At 39.4% G+C, this 22,668-nt stretch overlaps 1 protein-coding gene across 1 annotated transcript in view; it reads left to right on the top strand.

Moving 5' to 3' along the window:
- The window catches only part of LOC113171932 (cadherin-2-like), a 63,204-nt gene that overhangs the window by 20,655 nt on the left and 19,881 nt on the right, over window positions 1–22,668 (top strand). The window contains exons 3-5 of the mRNA XM_026374670.1: window positions 12,499–12,719; window positions 15,562–15,729; window positions 15,965–15,974. Of these exons, the coding sequence (XP_026230455.1) occupies window positions 12,499–12,719; window positions 15,562–15,729; window positions 15,965–15,974 (399 nt within the window). The remainder of the gene's footprint in view (window positions 1–12,498; window positions 12,720–15,561; window positions 15,730–15,964; window positions 15,975–22,668) is intronic.

Genomic DNA, 22,668 nt, shown 5'->3' with positions numbered 1-22,668 from the left:
GCAAAAAAAACATAATTCCTGTGCACACTTCAGTGAATCAGAGGCATGTGAATAAGTGGAGAGAACAGCTTTAGATGAGAAGCAGTGAAAGTAATAAAACCCTGCCACAGACCAACTGATGCAGACTCCATAATTCCTGTTGAAGTTTGTGCACTTAAAAAAAAAAGAAAAAGGGATCAATTCTGGTCTCGGAAATTGCTATTCTTACACCTACAGGCCGAGCAGAAGAGTTTTAAAGAAAATAGGACCCCACCTGAAACAATTGAATCCTCTATTTCCAGCAAAGAAGTGGTGATTTATCCTGTCTGTGTCATGTCTCTGGCCAGCTGTTGCCAGCTTTGCCCGTTTGCTTCTCTGCGGTAATGAAACGGCAATTAATGTTAATGAAAACCAAAAGGCCATTTTCTTAGTGTCTCGTTATGTGTATGTTAAGAAAGAACACTAAGAAAGAAAGCAAGAGAAACACGGAGGCACATCAGGAATTGGGTGGTGGATTAGGGTGCAACACTGTAGTTTGATGTCTAATCACTCCTTATGCGTAAGCTGTTCTAAGGGGGATAGAAAGGCTTTTGAGTAATCTCTAATGGCAGTGGGATGTCTTCCTGGTGAATCTTGACTCTGTTGGTATAACATGCTGTGTATGTGCATTTTTGTGTTTGCCTGAGAGGTTCCACTGAAGCAGAATGATAGGACAGCTCAGACCCAACATAGCACCTCACCTCTCTCTACCTCATCTGTCTCGTTTTCTCTCTGGGTCGGTTAGGGTGAGTCAGACGGAGGCACCGTGATCATATGGGTCGTTTAAGTTTAAAAACCCACTTCATGCCCACTGTTACTGTCAGGCTGGGCCAGGAAGCATTGAGTACTTGAGTACAACAATGACCCTACTTAATAACTGACCAGATAGCTTTTGTAATGCTCAAAACAGCAGATGGAATCAGCAGGACACCGGTACGCCATTCACAAAAAATCAGAGAGTCACAATAAAAACCCTAGTGATCATTTCCTTGTGACACCTGCAGAGACCACATGGCAGTACCAGAAGCTGTCTACAGTGATCCACGTTTGTACCGCCTGCTTTTTTGTGCCACTATTTGTTGGTGTTACTGTGACCCTGACGAACATTACTATCACTGCGAGGCGACAGACTATTCCCACGAGTCCTCACGTTAAAAACCCAAGGTCTGGAAACATTTCCGCAGGCGGCCTTTCCAAGCGGAGACAGATTTGTACATGGCCATGCTTGTGGTCTGGTGTTATAGCTGCAGACAAACTGAGGACAGATGTGTTTGTAGTTATTTTCACCCCCACTCCCCCATGATCCTCTATTTCCCCCTCCTTGCAGTTCCCCTAATCTGGGACTCATTGTGTCTGTAATAAAGCACAGCTGGACAGATCCCTCTCTGAACCCACTCAGTTCAGCTGATTACATGGGACTAAAAGGGCTTCTCCTCTCTCAGAGTCCAGTCCAGCTATGCTCTTCACATGGTAATGCTCTGCTGTTCTCTTCACACAGATAATGCATGTGACAGGAGACATTTCCTTGTGCTGGACTGATGCCAAAACTAATTGTTCACACCTGATGCTGCATTTGCTCTGTGCAAATGTTACAGCAACAGCATTTCATTTTACAGATTTGTAACACAGATCTTGTTCATATAACAGATCATTGTGTTCATTCTTTGGCTTTCTATATGAACAAGCGAAATCCATATTGCAGCACCGCACTTTGCAAACGTGTTTATGCATTTTTCAACCTTCAGGCCGTTTTTTAAATAGAAAACCTTTTGCGTTGCGTGTACTTGGAATGCTGATCACTGTGCATTATGTGAAGCCAAGACTCCAGTGCAATATGTCAATTAAATTGTGTTAAATTGCCTCTGCTAAGGAATAAAAAAAGAAGTCATGCATTTGAAAGTGAGCAGCACTAATAGAACGATGTGTGTCTCTTACAAATTGATGCTGCTGCTAAACTTTTGCATCAAAGTAAAAAAGTAAAAAAAAATAACACAGTAACAGGGATCAGTAATAGTTCTGAGTTGAGTGCATGATGCCTGTATCACACAACACACCAAACACTCCATCCATCATTACATGGATTTCTTTGTCTGCTGAAATTTTGTGCTGGCAGTCTGAAATTATGGTTTGTTCATCCTTGAGATACAGAAATGAATTACTTACAGCACAGATAAATGTTGTACTATCATCCAGCCATAGAATAACCCAACTTCCTCTTTATGTTCTATTCCACTCTGTCTCTTTTGTGTTCAAACGATGCGGTGTGGGGAAGGGTCAAGCAGGTCAAAGTAGGTTAGCGAGGTGCATTCGGCATCCGAGTCGTAACTTGATATGTCATAGATCCAACTCAGTACAAAAGGATAAGCTTGTCAGACATGCTAAGACAGCGTTTGTAGATTCGTACAAATGCATGCTTTCCTCTGTGTTTGCTTTCTTCAATTGGAGCAGCACATAACAAGCTGTCATGCATTTGAAAAGCTGTGAATGAGTTGGATATGAACGCTTTTGAGTGGAACATTGGGCTTGTCTTTAATCTTCCTTCTGTGTATTTTTTGTCGTCTTCTTTAAGCACAGGCTAATTGTGTTTCAAGCGAAATTTGACACGTATTGATTCCAACGTGTAATGGCAACTGCGCACACCCTGCGTATTGGCAGCTGCCCTAATCCCTCTCTTTGAAGAAGCTTTATTTTCTTTGCTGTCATTGCTTTTTTTTTTTTTTTTTTTACATTTTCTCTTCTCCCCATCTTTTTTAGAGGGGCAGGTTTCTCGACACAGTCATTCTGCAGTTTTGGGGTTTTCCATATGTTTGCTTTTCTCTTAATATGAAAGAGAGAGAATGTTAAGTCTCTCGTGATGCGTGGCAGAGGGCAAGTGAATAAATTGAGGATAATGGTTGGTAGCTGGCACTGTAATGGTCTGTTCACCACGATGACTCATTTGCTTTGTTTAGCTTGAAAAAGAAGCATTTAAATGTCCTTATAGCCTCTCCGGTTCAAAAGTGTTTTTACCTTGTTATGCTTTTCTTCCTTTCTTTGTTTTTTTTTTTTTTTGTGTGTTCGACATTGAAGATATATGTCTTATTCTGCCCTTCTAAGAATATTTTATCAAATTACCCATGAATGTACATTTGCACAATTTACAGCAGTATGCAGAAGCAGTGAGTCAGAATATACAATATGTGTTTTTGTTTATGTGAAAATGACTCAGTAAATCATTTTTCTTTACTTCAAGAGAGCTGCAGAAGCAGCCCCTATCTTACATTATGATAGTCTTCTCCGGGGGCTGTCAGCCTCATCTTCCTTTGTCTGCTTCTTTGTTTCCCAGCCAAGAAGGATTCACATGCTTTCTCCTTGTTTCTCCCTGTGCCCCAACTTCTCCAAAAGGAAAAGGCAGAAAAGCAGGAATTCCATTAGCTTTGTTCTGAAAAACTTGTGACTGTGCTACACATGACATAATGGCTCTAGAACTAGTCCCATATCCCCATGCATTCATCTATGGCTTTTATTTTACATCTCATACTGTAGGTGAGTGCAACACATCATTCCGTGTCTTTTCTTCTTCAGACACTCTGTGTTGTATAAAATCCCTCACTTTGTGAATCCGCTTGAAATTGCTGTGCTGTTCTGTTTGGAGCATGCAGAAGGACAAAGGGAAAAAACGCATGTGTGAGTGTGCACGCATCCACGTGTGCATGTTAAGAAGAAAGTAAAACGTGTGAACAGAAACATTGTGTTTGTGTGTGTGTGTGGCCGGGTTTGTAATTGGATGCAGCAGACTGTATCGGTCTTTACCTGAGCTAGTCATTTGCATGGGTTTGATTGACAACAGAGCTATGCAAAGCAGGCGCAGGTATTATTCCTTATGAAGGCTGAGCAGATGCACAAACCATCCGTTTTTCATTAGCTATCAGTTTCTTGTTAATTAGTAGTGAGTCATTATTGCTAAGAAAATGGCTTGAATTTCTATTAGCATGAACACACATAAACTCTATCCAGCCATGGTTTGTCTATTGTAAGTTAAATTGCACTTAAGGTCACCTCAGGTTAACAAAAAAAAAGTTGGTATCAATTGAGAATAGACTAAAGATGTCTATCAAAAACTGAAACAAGATAAATATATATATTACCTATAAATTAAGATATTAAATTGGCTTCTAATTTGGAATTGTACATTTTTCTACTAATGTTTTTCTAATACAAATGTTTTTTTTTGTCTGCAACACCTACTGCAATCACTTCCTTTGACTTCCACTCACTCGTAAACGTGTGAATAGAACTCACCAAACAGATAGCGGAAAGTAGTGCATGTAAATTGGATAGTAATTCGTATTATTCTGTTACATTGCCTCGAATATTGTGTGATGTCTTTGCCATTGTGTTTGTTCTCACTCGCGTGGCTGATTCAGAACCATATAATGAAATGTAAATGTGGGATGACCATTTCGTTTGTTACTAGACAGAGAGCACTTGAACAACTGTATAATTAGTATTTGCTGCATTGCTATGTATGGAGCATCACACATGATAAGATAACACCACCTCTGTCATATGTTAATACTTAATCTTAAGAGTGGCTTACAATATCTGAATTTCAGCATTAAATAAACTCCCATGTCAAGTAATGACACAGGAGGTTAGATAATTTGTCAGAATTCAATCACCTCCTAATATACAGCTGTACCAATTTTATTACAATTGATAACGTACAAATAACTTCCTTTGTGGCCAGCCTTCTGGGAAATGGTTCTGTCTTCTTGTACATTAATTTGCACATCTTTTGTCCAGTGCAAATCAAAGATTTAATGAACTGCGTGTTTTTATTGTCTGTCAGTAAAGGTTCTGTCTGTCTTGTCTGTCGTCTTGGTGCAAATCCAATGTAGCTGTTTAGATTTCTTGATTCAGTTTTTATTATCTTTTATAAATGTAATGAAAATTATGCTTTTAAAAAAATCATATATAGGTATGTAGATTAAAGTTAATGTGATATATGCACATTAATCTATGCATCCAATATATTCAGAGTAAACCCTCAGCTAATACTTGTGAACATAAAAGTTGTTCATTTTCTCATTCACTAACAGTTTTGGGGGCGGGTTTAAAAAAAAAATACACAGCTTGTTTGTTACTCGTTCACTGCATGAACGGCACATATGTGAGTGGTTAGCGTGTCTCCACCCTCGACTAAAACATGCAGTGTTTGCACACAGATCATTAGTGATGACAGTTCAATTTTTTTTTCTCAATAACTAAGTATCTCTTTGCACACAGGCTGTAATTTAATGTTGATATATTCTCCATAAACATACACTTCTTACTCTAGTTTAAATGGGGGAATCACAGTACTGGTACTGAAGCCAAAAGAATTGGCAGCAGTGTTTAATGGATAACCACTAACTATGCAGGATTTTATCATGATTAGTTTTCCAGTCTGTGAAAGCCGAATGAGACAGAATGAGACATTGACGTCATTTTGTAAGTCACCTGTCGGTTTTTCACCAAAAGCTGTATTTAATGATTGTCCCCTATGGAACAATGACCCGTGCCGTTCTGCACAGAGATATCTCTGTGCTTCTTGTCTCAGCAATAGTTCAGAGACAGGAACTGCTCTCCTAGTGTGATTAAACAGTCTTACAAGATGTAATGAACATGCCAGCAGAGGTTACCTCATCACTGGTCTCTGCCTCCTCCTTTGTCTCTTTGATTTTTATGATGGTATGTTGACAGAAATGATCAAGGGGAAGAACTAAATAGCTCTGAGTCCGTGCTTTTGAGATCAAAAGGACCTAATAATGCCACATTACAGGTTGCACTGAGGCAGTTTTAGTGCCCAGCCCTTGTGATCAGCCTCTTCAGAAAATATCAGCTCACCTCGGAACCAGAGATATGGGAGCTCATAATAATCAGCTGACATAGCCATTGGGTCCTTTACGTTTGTACTTTGTTGTTTTTCTTTTACTTGTGCTGAAAATTAACCCACATTATATTTAAGGGGAAAAAACTGCCACCACCTCTTTCATCTAAAGCAAGCAAATTGGTCACTGTATGTATACACAATATACGTTTGTGTTAGACAATATATAAAAACAATACTTACTCAATACTTACTTACGTTTCTGAGTGAATCTGGCTGAGCACAGTACTTGCTTCTTTTAAGTAGTGTCTTTGTTGTCATCACAGTACATGCATTATTAATAAAAGCTATCAATATTGAATATTTAATATTTATGGTTATTTCTCACTAAGCCAGCGCCTCAGATAAAGATTTAAACATTCTGTCAATTTAAAAAAAGCCTGACACACAGTAGCACCATGGCGCAGTAAAGATGGATGCACAGTGCAGTGGAGCGTTTCTTAGAATGTGTACTACTGCGGCATATGGTCACAAGAGAATGACCTCTATAATACAAAAACAATAAAAAGTGATGCATGTGGACACCTTAAATGGCTTATTATCCACAATCTGATTTATAAAAGGCATCTCACTGTCTCAGCCTGCCTCTGTTCTCCAACCTCACTCAAATTGCTTTATTTAGCCCTGTCTGCTTTTTTTTTTTTCAATCTCTATATCCCTCCATTAATCATTCAAACCTTCATAGACTAAACAACGTGACCAACAGCACTTCTAAGGTCAGTTAGGGAGCAGAGAGCAATTAAAACCCAGCGACCTTTATGGGAGCATGCAGTAAGGTCAAACAATTGTTGTTTTGGGCATGACATTCAACATCTCATTTCATATAACATCTGAGAGGTTCAGCCTGTTGGGTGTTGTAGACCATACTTTTCCAGATTTAGAGACTGGAAGTGATGTTGGTGTTAGGTATTTGACCACATACTGAATACCTAATATTTATTCCCATTGCAAAAATTATAAGTTGATTTCTTCAAACAGTAACAGTAAGGACATTGAGACATACCAATTGAGACTTCGAGCGTTTGTGATTTTTGCTTTTTGTTTTAGTGGTATCTAAATGCTTCTGCACACATTTACAGGGGTCATTGTGCTTTGCTGAAAGACATCATAAAGGGGAAGGGTGTTTTAACATCCTGGTAATGTGGTCAATTTAATATCCCACCAAAGCCTCTGTATCATGCTGTTCGTCTCAATAATTCACAGAACAAAATCCCAATAGCTGCGCGCTGATAACTGCAGAAGGATGTAGCTTAGCCTTATCAGCTCTTGGCTCCAGTGACACAGTAATCCACACAATGCTTGGCTGTCATTGTACTGGGAAACACAGAATCATTTCATTTATCCAACAAAGGCCCAAGAATAATTGTGATGTCCCCCAGTACTCCCCCTTCACTCCTAAACCATTGAGATAGCTAATTTTCAAAGGCCAACTATTACTTATTCACAAGAAAAGAAATGTCATCAAGAGTGTTTTCTGTGCAGAGAAACTTGTTTTGCCACTGCAATAAGAGGCTCTTACTGAATGTCATATACGAAAAATCATTGTGACTGGTTGGGTGAAACAAGATTTCTGTTCCTCACAGTATCTATGAAGCATGAAGCTGATTTTATAGAGGTATAGAACATTCACTGGAGATGGTAATGGTAGTTAAGGTCTTAAGGCTAATCACTGCACTGTTATAATCAAGTATGCTTCTCTTGTAACGATCCTTTGAATACAGTAGTTCCCAGGTGGTGTTGTAGTACCCTGAGAGATTAAATGAATGCATGCAAATGAGGCATAAATGTGTGTAAGTGTAAATAAAAAGAAAGACCATGCCATTGATTCAAAATAGTTCCCCTTGATCTTGACTAAGAATGGGAACATACACTCAGACATTCAATTTGCTTATGTTTTTCTGTGTCTGTCAGCGTGGGTGTGTGTGAAAAGAGATGGAAGAATCAATAGGTTTTTGAGGACCTCTTCATAAAGCTATAATTGAGGCACCAGTTTTAGGAAAGAAAAATAGTGCCAACAATATGTATAAACTACACAAACCAAGTACGAGGGGAATGGTCACTGCAATCAAGCTAGGAAAATGAGCCAGCTGCTTGCTAAATGTGTTTATGCTCTGATGCAATTCCTCTTTAGTTTTCTTAATTGCTAGAGACACTGAACAGGGTACAAATACTGCATGTTTCTTTCCCATGCAAATCCCATACATATTTTAGGCCTAGCTAGAAATGCATTGAATGCTTTGCACGTTTGAAGTGCAGTGCATTAGTAAAATGCCTTCAAGGGCTTAGTCTGGCAAAAGGGAGTATCATCATTCCCACATCTAAGGTTCAGCTGCAAACAGTTTACTTTCTCTGAAGAACATGCTAGGTGCATCTGTGTCGCTGAAAAATGAATGTTCTGGAAATATCTTGATTCAGATGAGCAGTGGAACATAGCCTATGTAAATATCACTACTTATTTTCTACCAGTGCTCATTATTTTCACATACTGTATCTTGGTTTATTGACTTTATTTCTTGACACAATTAATTGAAGTTTATATTATTTAAATGTATATATATATATATATATATATATATATATATATATATAGATCGTGGTCAGGTCTAGGTCTGACTTTGAGTCAGGTCTGACTCTCCCATCATCACACAAGATCTTGGCGAAAAATGAATCCAGCTCTTTATGCAATAATTCGACTATTACAGAAAATGCTATGAGGGAGAGTATTTTTACAGTTGGGCACAAAGTCGGTACATTGTTAGAGAATGCTGAGAAGTCCGACCTTTATTTAGCATGTTCTTCCTAATTTTGGATGGGATTAGAATTTTGTATCACAGCCATCTGAAATTAGGAACCAGAGTGTGAGCCCCAAAGGGGCTTAACAGGATCCTATAAACAGTGATGCTGGCGGGGATTTCTCACACACACATTTAGTTAGAGCCTCTGCTTCAAATTGCATTGTCTCATTGCCAATGCAGGCCACTGTACTAAACCTGGCCACATTCATTTGTGAATAAGGCATTTTGTCAAAGTTGCTGTGCTATTTGTCAGGGTTTGGTGGGAGAGTTGCCACTGGGGTATTTGCCTGAGTCTGCATTTGTCCACAGCTACTGATGAAACACCTATGCTGAGTATTTCTCAACTGTCGGTGACCTCACTTCCCAGATATGAATGATGGTATAATAGGATGAGCTCACATGAGAGGTTTGAGCCTTGTCACATTTACAGTACATTAGAAGGACTTTTAGCCTGCTCACTAGCAGCCAGTGTATTTGGCAGACAGGTATAAAGGCTGAAATGGTGGAACATTTTCTGTGCCTCTGTGCAGTCCACATTCATTGTTCCAAATTAAATGTATCTCTCTTTCTGCCTTTTCCAATCCCTCTCTATTTGTGTCTGTCTGAGTTATCACGTGATGGAGCAGACAATGGCGAGGCACTCTGGTACTACAGAGAGGTTAGCCGGGGTTTTTGTATTGCTTGAAAGTGAGGGGGGCATCTAAGCTGTGAATAGGATCATTGAGTCGGAGGTAATTTTGGGCCCCAGTGCAGGGCATTAGTTGGACAAGCCTTTCTGCTGACAGGAATGTTTCTCCCTCTCTCTTTCTCTCCCCCACCTCTTTTTTTAAACCCCTACCCCCTGTCCCCCTCTGCTGCATCGGCATTTCTGTCCAAACCAAAGGCCTTTATCATTCTTCCCATGACGACATGTCTGATAGGGTGTGGCACTCAAAGTTTCTTTTTTAGACTTGTACCTTGGGGAACCAATACATCTAGATATACATAAGTTGCAGCAGCCAGGTTTTTCTGTGGAGTACACACACTACACATTTCTGTGGTTTTATAAGCCACCAGAGTCTGTGTGATAAATGAATAGACACATGCTGGACATTCCCATTCATTATCATTGGAAATAGCTATGTCTGCTGGGAGTTTGTATGCCGATTGCCATGGGGGTTGACTGGTGAAGTGCCTCTCAGAGGTGTCCTGATGGCCAAATTTCAGACAATGTTAAAGAGCTTGAGCTCAGCTCAACAAGAGACTTGGGCCAAAATAACTCACTAGGGGAACATTGCTGTCAAGTGCACGACCACACACACACATACACACACACGCACACACACAAATGTATTGTCAAAAGTGCCATTAGGACACAAAATGGAAACACATGGGCTGCAGCATTGAGGGGCTGAAAGGCAATATGCACAAGGCCAAAATGTGCCGGACTGAAATGCATTTACTTAAAGCCGAATTGAAATATAGCAAAATATACAAGTTATAACTTTAAAACTTTTTAAACTATCTGTACCAGGATCTGTTGTCTATTGCCGACTTTTTAAAGGTTCAAGGTCATTTTTTTTGAGTGGAATTCTCGTTAAAAAAATCAAGAAAATAAATACCAGAGTCAAATGTGTGGTTATTGTTAGTTTTGTTGGACAATCCAAATGTTTTAGTTTTTTTGTTTAGAAGATTAAAAAGTATTATTCAGTCATAAAAATTATTTTTACCATGTTTTTAAACTTTGTTTAATATTCCTAATCTAAGAGATTGGTTGAGACAATAATGTGAAGCTTCTTAAATCCATGGACCTTTCTTCCTCTGGATTGGGAGTTATTTTGGCAGTCTCTCGCTCTCCAATCTACCTCTGTCTTAGGATCTGCTGTCTCGGGGTGCTTGGTGATTGCCTGAATGCTTTGAGCTTATAGACGACTGGCTTTAAGGTAAAACCTTCAGAGAGAGAGGGTCATCTATGTCAGCTTTGCAGAGTTCAAAGAAAAAAAACTAATTGGTCAGGGGTAATTGAACAAAAGCATTCTGAAAGGTGGTCAATATCAAGTGTATTTCACTATAGATGAAAGATCTTGTCATCTTCTATCTTTATTATTGTAAGTGCTGACTCTCCTTTAATGCGTCGACCTGTGTGCTGTAAAGCAATATTTATGAATGGTAACAAAGGAGTAGTTTGCAGCGCTGCATTCGTATTTTGTAAGTGTTTAAATCTTTTAACAGGCTATGATAAAAAAGCAGCACCTGGTCCTTGCAGAAGATTTGTTCTCCTCGTTTTGATGAAGTAGAGCAAGATTGCATTTCAATTCATCACAATGAATATATTGTGATTACACTGCATGTCACTTGTCACATTTTCCTTCGGCAACCTGCTATTTTGGATTCATTCTGTCTCTATTGCTTTCACTTGCATTGTACCTCATTTTAAACTTACATTAAAAACATGATTGTTTTATAGGACACTTTTTTAATGTTACATTCTTTTTTTTTAATAAAAGTTTTTAAAGCGAGATTTGCCCTCCCTTTCCTGTTAGTATAAGTTGCTTTTCAGCTATTCTGCCTTTAGGTTTTTCTCTATCTGATGAAGAAGTCTGCACATTTTTGTCAATGCTGGGACCAAGGACATGTACCAGAAAACATCTGCCTTGTTTTAAATGTTTGGCTGACAATACCAAATTAAGTCTGGTGGTTAAATGTATAACTTCCTTTATACCCCAAGCTCATCTACTGCATCCTCTTCCACTGCCCAGAGGAACTCAGTGTGCTCCGATTGCAGATGATGCTCTGAAGACATCAGTGGGTCCCTTAGGTAGCAGCACAAAGGAAGATTAGGCACCCTCCTTCAAGGCTTTTGTTGAGTAATTCCACATCTGCTTTAATAATTCAAAGCGGCACCGGCAGAGTCTTCACACAAATGATATATGGTAACGTTGTGATCTTTGTGGCCAGGAGGACTTTTTTATCTTCCTTTTTTATGTCGTTTTGGTGCCATAAACATGAGGGGGCCTTCCAGGAAAACGTATCCACACAAAAAGATGACACAATGAATCTCTTAGGTGTTAAGGTGTGTGTTTGTTGACATGTGGGATCTACAGAGGCTGTACTGTCACTCACTTGTAACATGAACTGGTGTTGTACCACTGCCACTAAGGCACCTGTGGGAATCGAGCCCCCATGAGCCACCTGTCTGCAGCGTCTGCATGCATGCGTGAGTTTCTGTGTTTTCTGTGTGAACTTGCTGATGAAATAAACATCACATGAACTTGCTTCTATCTCTCGAGAAGCTGAGGATCATCAGTCATCCGCAGAAAGCATCCCTGTATGTCATGTGGGACAAAGCTAGCATGCGATAGCCTTTGTTGGAAATAAAATAGCTTATCTAGCAGAATTAAACATATTTATATATCGTGTGTATATTTTCTCAAATCCAAAAAGAAAAAAGCAAGTTATTTAGACATGGGGTTTTAAATGTAGTGTTTCGGGTTTATGGATTCTTATTTAATAGCCCTTAAGGGGCACACTTCCTTTTTTATGTGGTTTTCTCTCCCTGCAACTCTCTCCTCCACTGCACCTGTTTTGAGCAATACCTTTGGGGCGCAGCTTGAAGTGAATAATGCATGAGTGAGAAGGAGAATCAGAAAACCTTTGTGGACCTTCTGTCTGTCTGGCTGACTGTCTATCCTCCATCTCCTTTGTCTCTCTCTATATCACTATTTTTCCCCCAGGTTCATCTCTTACTGTTGGGTTAATTTTGAACTTAAATCCATCTGTCTCTGTCTCTTGCAGTGAGGTTTCTGGACTGTGGCCGAGGTGGTCTGGTGCGCTTCGAATGCAGTAACCCATCTGACTTCCGGATAGAAGCCAATGGAGTAGTGTATGCTGCCAGGAGTCTTCAGCGCTCTACAATCTCAGTGTCACCATTGCTGATTAAGGCCAGCGACACCGTCACGCAGCAGCAATGGGTGACCCAAGTCAGGCTGACTTCTTCCACAGACTCCAGCCAGCATGTAATTATACCCACCAACTCGACTACATCTATAACACTTCTGGTGTATTTGTTGATTCTCTTACTGCTGTAGAAAAGTGGAATGATCAATTTTGCCCTTGCATCAAGTAACTTGCAATTGTTAGCCATACTTGCATTCACAGATGACTAGTTCCCTAAATTGTAGCAGGTGTTCCGAGAGACTGGATAGATGCTTGCTAATTGAAACTTAATGTGTCAATTTACTAGGAGCACAAACATATACTCAACACGGTCAGTGGGTAGCAAGAGCAGATGCAAAATGGCTTCTCATAAAGTTGATCTCAGTGAGCATGCCTTGTTATAGGGAGGTCATTGCATTATCGTCCAAAAGGGGACACACCTCTTTCAGCGCTCTGTAAGATGGGAAGCATCTGTCTGAGCTATAGAGTATGACTTTAACTGCTTAGCTGGATGTGTTGTTCCATCATCTGCAATTAGTTAAAATGACCACGTTCTCATGCTATTGTAGTTAACCAAGGATCAGAGTGCCGGCATTGGCCTATCTGCTTGTCTTGCACCACGAAAAAGAAGATGGGATGTCTGGTATTGGGGATGGTTTCAACTTCAGATTATGTGATCCTGCTTAATTTGATAATATCTGTAAATTCAAACTTCCAGGAGTGACTCTACACAGAGAAACACGAACAGATGCAATGTTCTCAACTACAGTATGGGTGTCTGTGCCAACATATTCTGTAGGGTTATAAGTGAGCCTTTATTTGCATATGTTAATAATCATTGCTGTAAGATCTCATTAGCCTTCCGGCATTTTAATGAACATCCCGTAATCAGGTTTGTTTTACAAAGACCAGTGTTCTTCTCTGTTACAGCCGTTTAATAAATTTTAAACAAGTGGCCATTTCTAAACGTGTTGGCACAGCACATGATCTCTGGAAAGGTAGTCATTATATTTTAGGTGGGTGGAGATTAAAAGTTAATACTGACAGTCAAGTCTACTTTGGGTACACCATCATTATCAGCTGATAATCGTTTACTATAGAGACTCCTACAGGTATGTGATTTTAATGATGCCATTAGTCACTGTTGCCGCATGGCCCAAACCAAATATACATACATCTGCAGGTTTTTAGATTTTAAGGAAAAGTCACAATCTCAGATGCGCTCTGCATGCATATAAATATAATCCAACTTTATCAGGAGTAGTTATCTGTTCAGACTTGTTGGGTTTGTCCTGATTTGTCCATAATGAAATCACGGATTAACTTTCCCGTATCTTGCACGTTTATTAGGTCATGAGTGGTCTTCCCCCCAGCATAATTATTGCCATGAATCATCACGCATCTCTTAATCACATCAGCGATTAAATTTTTTTTATTAGTGCCATGAATACGACAGCCTTGGGGAAACATTTTAATCAATGACAGACAAACAGTGTCCTTATCAACATGAGTGTCCTCACCCATTATGTGCACCACTATTAAAGTCTCTGTGATGAGGAAATGTTTCAGAATGTGAAAAGGAGGAAAAAACAGACATGTGTATTCCTTCACATACATTCCCAAACACTCAGGTCATCAGTCAACCTAACACTCTCCTGGATCTGAAGTAGACTCCTAGTCAGAAGATGGGGGGGGTTTGGAGAGTATGGATGGCTGCAGACCTCCAGCACACCAGAGATAGATGCATGCTGGGCTGAGCAGACCCACCATGACATTCATCATTCCAGACACAGTTGCAAATAATTACTGCTTGTACTCGCACCCTTTTAATAGGGTAATAGATATTTCAGAAGCACACTCTTTCACTATCTGTCCGCATGCCTCCCTGCATTTCAATGTGTGAAAGCAGTATAATCGGATTTCAAACATGATTAGTGAAAGCTCTCCGACAGTTCCCCAGATGTTTGAAGAGGAGGAATATGGGGTATGGGTCATGATATAAGGTGGCAATGTGGTAATTAATTTCTGGTTTGCATTGGACACTTTATAGCAGTTGTTAGGACTTGACTACTTTGCAGAAAATCAACAATCAAATTACAGGCAACTGTAGGAAAGATACTTCAAAGGATGTGACAGTTCCATTGAAATCTCAGCTATCATTCATTGACATTGACAGATTTTACATATTGTTTTGGTGTTTTCCTTCCTGCCTTGTTTTGTTCAAGGTTATTTTAACTTTCTCTGGCAGTACTTCAGTCTCCTCAGTCTCTGGAGCAGCATAGGCAATTTGAGCCATCTGTGTGTTTAGTGTCTGGCTTGCAGGTACCATCCTCCTTTGTTTCAAATCTCATTCATTACAGCTGAGGGAGGATGGCAGATCCATTATGGAAGCTGGTCTGTCTGTGTGGGCGCATTTTATCAGGACATAAGAAGAGGCCTGCCATTTAAAGCAAACCAGCGTTGGTGCTGTGCAGCTGCCGCAGTAGCTACATGTACAGCAAACCCTTTCATGGCATGTATCACATGCTGTATTGTGGATATTTTAAGCTACAAAGAAATTCATAAAAATGAATTCCTTGATCAAATCCACTTTTAGAATAGACGCTAAATGACATTTGCAGCCAGTTTTCTTTTATCATTGCACCAATTTATTCTTGTAACCCAGAAAGGAAAAAACATTGGTTATGCTAGAGTATCACCGGAGTAGTGTGCCTTCACTGAGGGGATTGACTTACAATGCATCCAGTAGGTAAATAGGTGCTTAATATTTTACTCACAACAAATGTCAACCACACCATACTGTTAGAGGGAAAGTAAGGTAACACTACTAAATTACTAAATAAATGCTAAATGTATGCACTCATATAACTGCGTAGATGTGTACTACCCAACTTCTAAACTGAACCATTTCCTTTCATTCAGGTGCAGGAAGTTGCTGCTCCTCCAGTGATGGTCAAGGATTTGAAGGAGATAGTGTTTCCCTCACGCAACATGGATAGCCAAGTCAAACGCATGAAGAGAGACTGGGTCATCCCCCCAATCAATGTCCCAGAGAATTCAAGAGGCCCATTCCCTCAAGAGCTTGTCCGGGTAACAGAGCTCACCAGAGCACATGCACGCCACATACTGTACACCACTCTCACTTTGAGAGAAACAGCCTTTTTCTTGATATGACAACCTTATATAGGTCCCTGTTGCCCTGAGCTCCCACTCAGAGGGTCACAGACATAAGACTTATGCCTTCAACAAAATGCTTCATATTTACAGCACTTTGCTAAAGGTCAGGCCTCTTTTTTTCTGGTGTATTATTTATCTTTTGTTTCAGGGGGCATTCAGTACCACTCTAACATGACATTATTTAGAAGCAGAGAGAGATCCGAAGCTCTCACCAGTGCAATTGTTCCTTAGTTGCCTATTAAGATATTATACTTCTTTTATCATGCCTCAAGGACGCACATGGCCCAGTTTGTTTGGAACAATGCTGTGGTCATGTCTGAGTGTGGGTGGCTGACAGAGGGCACGACAGCGGAAGAATTAAACTTTTTTTGCATATTATGTTGACATGCACACCAAGTGTTAACCCTGTGCTATTTGTATTTAGACAAAGCCATGAGCCATGAGAGAACTTCATTACCACACAGACATGTGTACGCGTTTACTTACACAGCAGCCTATTTTTAAAACAATGATCATCACGATTAGTCAATATAACTCTAAAAGGCTTCTCCTCTCTCAGAGTCCAGTCCAGCTATGCTCTTCACATGGTAATGCTCTGCTGTTCTCTTCACAGATAATGCATGTGACAGGAGACATTTCCTTGTGCTGGACTGATGCCAAAACTAATTGTTCACACCTGATGCTGCATTTGCTCTGTGCAAAGTTACAGCAACAGCATTTCATTTACAGATTTGTAACACAGATCTTGTTCATATAACAGATCATTGTGTTCATTCTTTGGCTTTCTATATGAACAAGCGAAATCCATATTGCAGCACCGCACTTTGCAAACGTGTTTATGCATATTTTCAACCTTCAGGCCGTTTTTAAATAGAAAACCTTTTGCGTTGCGTGTGTACTTGGAATGCTGATCACTGTGCATTATGTGAAGCCAAGACTCCAGTGCAATATGTCAATTAAATTGTGTTAAATTGCCCTTGCTAAGGATAAAAAAAGAAGTCATGCATTTGAAGTGAGCAGCCTAATAGAACGATGTGTGTCTCTTACAAATTGATGCTGCTGCTAACTTTTGCATCGAATAGTAAAAAATAACACAGTAACAGGGATCAGTAATAGTTCTGGTTGAGTGCATGATGCCTGTATCACACAACACACCCAACACTCCATCCATCATTACATGGATTTCTTTGTCTGTGAAATTTTGTGCTGGCGTCTGAAATTATGTTTGTTCATCCTTGAGATACAGAAATGAATTACTTACAGCACAGAAAATGTTGTACTATCATCCGCCATGAATAACCCAACTTCCTCTTTATGTTGTCTATTCCCTCTGTCTCTTTTGTGTTCAAACGATGCGGTTGGGGAAGGGTCAAGCAGGTCAAAGTAGGTTAGCGAGGTGCATTCGCATCCGAGTCGTAACTTGTATATGTCATAGATCCAACTCAGTACAAAAGGATAAGCTGTCAGACCTTGCTAAGACACGTTTGTGATTCTACAAATGCATGCTTTCCTCTGTGTTTGCTTTCTTCATTGGGCAGCACCATAACAAAGCTGTCATGCATTTGAAAAGCTGTGAATGAGTTGGATATGAACGCTTTGGTGGAACATTGGGCTTGTCTTTAATCTTCCCTTCTGTGTTTTTTTGTCGTCTTCTTTAAGCACAGCATTGTGTTTCAAGCGAAATTTGACACGTATTGATTCCAACGTGTAATGGCAACTGCGCACACCCTGCGTATTGGCAGCTGCCCTAATCCCTCTCTTTGAAGAAGCTTTATTTTCTTTGCTGTCATTGCTTTTTTTTTTTTTTTTTTTTTACATTTTCTCTCTCCCCATCTTTTTTAGAGGGCAGGTTTCTCGACACAGTCATTCTGCAGTTTTGGGGTTTTTCCATATGTGTTTGCTTTTCTCTTAATATGAAAGAAGAGAGAGAATGTTAAGTCTCTCGTGATGCGTGGCAGAGGGCAAGTGAATATTGAGGATAATGGTTGGTAGCTGGCACTGTAATGGTCTGTTCACCACGATGACTCATTTGCTTTGTTTAGCTTGAAAAGAAGCATTTAATGTCCTTATAGCCTCTCCGGTTCAAAGTGTTTTTACCTTGTTTATGCTTTTCTTCCTTTCTTTGTTTTTTTTTTTTTTTTGTGTTCGACATTGAAGATATATGTCTTATTCTGCCCTTCTAAGAATATTTGATCAAATTACCCATGAATGTACATTTGCAAATTACAGCAGTATGCAGAAGCAGTGAGTCAGAATATACAATAGTGTTTTTGTTTATGTGAAAATGACTCAGTAAATCATTTTTCTTTACTTCAAGAGAGCTGCAGAAGCAGCCCCTATCTTACATTATGATAGTCTTCTCCGGGGGCTGTCAACCTCATCTTCCCTTTGTCTGCTTCTTTGTTTCCCAGCCAAGGAGGATTCACATGCTTTTCCTTGTTGTTTCTCCCTGTGCCCCAACTCTCCAAAGGAAAAGGCCAGAAAAGCAGGAATTCATTAGCTTTGTTCTGAAAAACTTGGGACTGTGCTACACATGACATAATGGCTCTAGAACTAGTCCCATATCCCCATGCATTCATCTATGGCTTTTATTTACATCTCATACTGTAGTGAGTGCAACACTTCCTTCCGTGTCTTTTTCTTCAGACACTCTGTGTGTGGTAAAATCCCTCACTTTGTGAATCTGCTTGAAATTGCTGTGCTGTTCTGTTGGAGCATGCAGAAGGACAAAGGGAAAAACGCATGTGTGAGTGTGCACGCATCCACGTGTGCATGTTAGAAGAAAGTAAAACGTGTGAACAGAAACATTGTGTTTGTGTGTGTGTGTGCCGGTTGTAATTGGATGCAGCAGACGTTATCGGTCCTTTACCTGAGCTAGTCATTTGCATGGGTTGATTGCAACAGAGCTATGCAAAGCAGGCGCAGGTAATTATTCCTTATGAGGCTGAGCAGATGCACAAACCATCCGTTTTTCATTAGCTATCAGTTTCTTGTTAATTAGTAGTGAGTCATTATTGCTAAGAAAATGGCTTGAATTTATATTAGCATGAACACACATAAACTCTATCCAGCCATGTTTGTCTATTGTAAGTTAAATTGCACTTAAGGTCACCTCAGGTTAACAAAAAAAAATTGGTATCATTGAGAATAGACTAAAGTGTCTATCAAAAACTGAAACAAGATAATATTATATATACCTATAAATTAGATTTGAAATTGGCTTCTATTGGAATTGTACATTTTTCTACTAATGCTTTTTCTATACAAATTGTTTTTTTTTGTCTGCAAACCTACTGCAATCACTTCCTTTGACTCCACTCACTCGTAAACCTGTGAATAGAACTCACCAAACAGATAACGGAATAGTGCATGTAAATTGGATAGTAATTCGTATTATTCTGTTACATTGCCTCGAATATTGTGTGATGTCTTTGCCCATTGTGTTTGTTCTCACTCGCGTGGCTGATTCACAACCATGTAATGAAATGTAATGTGGGATGACCATTTCGTTTTTTACTAGACAGAGAGCACTTGAACAACGGTATAATTAGTATTTGCTGCATTGCTATGTATGGAGCATCCACAATGATAAATAAACACACCCCTGGTCATATGTAATTAGACTTCAATCTTAAGAGTGGCTTACAATATCTGAATTTCAGCATTAAATAAACTCCCCTGTCAGTAATGACAGGAGGTTAGATAATTGTCAGAATTCAACACCTCTAATATACAGCTGTACCAATTTTATTACAATTGATACGTACAAATAACTTCCTTTTTGGCCAGCCTTCTGGGAAATGGTTCTGTCTTCTTGTACATTAATTTGCAATCTTTTGTCCAGTGGCAAATCAAAGATTTATGAACTGCGGTGTTTTTATTGTCTGTCAGTAAAGGTTCTGTCTGTCTTGTCTGTCGTCTTGGTGCAAATCCAATGTGCTGTTTAGATTGTCTTGATTCAGTTTTTATTATCTTTTATAAATGTAATGAAAATATGCTTTTAAAAAATCATATATAGGTATGTGATAAAGTTAATGTGATAATGCACATTAATCTATGCATCCATATATTCAGGTAAACCCTCAGCTAATACTTGTGAACATAAAGTTGTTCATTTTCTCATTCACTAACAGTTTTGGGGCGTTGGTTTCAAAAAAAAAATAACAGCTTGTTTGTTACTCGTTCACTGCATGAACGGGCACATAGGTGAGTGGTTTAGCGTGTCTCCACCCTCGACTAAAACATGCAGTGTTTGCACACAGATCATTAGTGATGACTTCAATTTTTTTTTCTCATAACTAAGTATCTCTTTGCACACAGGCTGTAATTTTGTTTGATATATTCTCCATAAACATACACTTTTACTCTCGTTAAATGGGGGATAATCACAGTACTGGTACTGAGCCAAAAGAATTGGCAGCGTGTTTAATGGATAACCACTAACTATGCAGGATTTTATCATGATTAGTTTTCCATCTGTGAAAGCCGAATGAGAGAATGAGACCATTGACGTCATTTTGTAAGTCACCTGTCGGTTTTTCACCAAAAGCTGTATAATGATTGTCCCCTATGGAACAATGACCCGTGCCGTTCTGCACAGAGATACTCTGTGCTTCTTGTCTCAGCAATGTTCAGAGACAGGAACTGCTCTCCTAGTGTGATTAAACAGTCTTACAGATGTAATGAACATGCCAGCAGAGGTTACCTCATCACTGGTCTCTGCCTCCTCCTTTGTCTCTTTGATTTTTATGATGGTATGTTGACAGAATTATCAGGGGAGAACTAATAGCTCTGAGTCCGTGCTTTTGAGATCAAAAGGACCTATAATGCCACATTACAGGTTGCACTGAGGCAGTTTTAGTGCCCAGCCCTTGTGATCAGCCTCTTCAGAAAAATATCAGCTCACCTCGGAACCAGAGAGATATGGAGCTCATAATAATCGCTGACATAGCATTGGGTCCTTTACGTTTTGTACTTTGTTGTTTTCTTTTACTGTGCTGAAAATTAACCCACCTTATATTTAAGGGGAAAAACTGCCACCACCTCTTTCATCTAAAGCAAGCAAATTGGTCACTGTATGGTATACACAATATACGTTTGTGTTAGACAATATAAAAAAACAATACTACTAATATTACTACGTTTCTGAGTGAATCGGCTGAGCACAGTACTTGCTTCTTTTAAGTAGTGTCTTGTTGTCATCACCGTACATGCTTATATTAAAAGCTATCAATATTGAATATTTCTATTTATGGTTATTTCTCACTAAGCCAGCGCCCTCAGATAAAGATTTAAACATTCTGTCAATTTAAAAAGCCTGACACCAGTAGCACCCATGGCGCAGTAAAGATGGTGCCAGTGCAGTGGAGCGTTTCTTAGAATGTGTACTACTGCGGCATATGGTCCACAAGAGAATGACCTCTATAATACAAAAACAATAAAAAGTGATGCTGTGGACACCTTAAATGGCTTATTATCCACATCTGATTTATAAAAGGCATCTCACTGTCTCAGCCTGCCTCTCTGTTCTCCAACCTCACTCAAATTGCTTTATTTAGCCCTGTCTGCTTTTTTTTTTTTCAATCTCATATCCCTCCATTAATCATTCAACCTTCATAGACTAAACAACGTGACAACAGCACTTCTAAGGTCAGTTAGGGAGCAGAGAGCAATAAAACCCAGCGACCTTTATGGGAGCTGCAGTAAGGTCAAACATTGTGGTTTTGGGCATGACATTCAACATCTCATTTATATAACATCTGAGAGGTTCAGCCTGTTGGGTGTTGTAGACCATACTTTTCCAGATTTAGAGACTGGAAGTGATGTTGGTGTTAGTATTTGACCCATATGAATACCTAATATTTATTCCCATTGCAAAAATTATAGTTGATTTCTTCAAACAGTAACAGTAAGGATTTTAGACATACCATTGAGACTTCGGCGTTTGTGATTTTTGCCTTTTGTTTTAGTGGTATCTAAATGCTTCTGCACACATTACAGGGTCATTGTGCTTTTGCTGAAAGACATCATAAAGGGGAAGGGTGTGTTTTTAACATCCTGGTAATGTGGTCAATTATATATCCCACCAAAGCCTCGTATCATGCTGTTCGTCTCCATAATTCACAGAACAAAATCCCAATAGCTGCGCGCTGATAACTGCAGAAGGATTAGCTTAGCCTTATCAGCTCTTGGCTCCAGTGACACACGTATCCACACATGCTTGGCTGTCATTGTACTGGAAACACAGATCATTTCATTTATCCAACAAAGGCCCAAGAAATAATTGTGATGTCCCCCAGTAATCCCCCCTTCACTCCTCTAAACCATTGAGATAGCTAATTTTCAAAGGCCAACTATTACTTTTCACAAGAAAAGAAATGTCATCAGAGTGTTCTTTGTGCAGAGAAACTTGTTTTGCCACTGCAATAAGAGGCTCTTACTGAATGTCATATACGAAATCATTGTGACTGGTTGGGTGAAACAAGATTTCTGTTCCCACATATCTATGAAGCATGAAGCTGATTTTATAGAGTGATAGCACTTCACTGGAGTGGTAATGGTAGTTAAGGTCTTAAGGCTAATACTGCACTGTTATAATCAAGTATGCTTCTCTTGTAACGATCCTTTGAATACAGTAGTTCCAGGTGGTGTTGTAGTACCTGGAGATTAAATGAATGCATGCAAATGAGGCATAAATGTGTGTAAGTGTAAATAAAAAGAAGACCATGCCATTGATTCAAAATAGTTCCCCTTGATCTTGACTAATGTGAACATACACTCAGACATTCAATTTGCTTATGTTTTTCTGTGTCTGTCAGCGTGGGTGTGTGTGAAAAGAGATGGAAGAATCAA

The sequence above is a fragment of the Anabas testudineus genome, chromosome 17, assembly GCF_900324465.2.
Source record: "Anabas testudineus chromosome 17, fAnaTes1.2, whole genome shotgun sequence".
Classification (NCBI taxonomy): domain Eukaryota; kingdom Metazoa; phylum Chordata; class Actinopteri; order Anabantiformes; family Anabantidae; genus Anabas; species Anabas testudineus.
The sequence above is the reverse complement of the archived record's forward strand: the minus strand, read 5'-3'. Positions and strand labels throughout refer to the sequence as shown.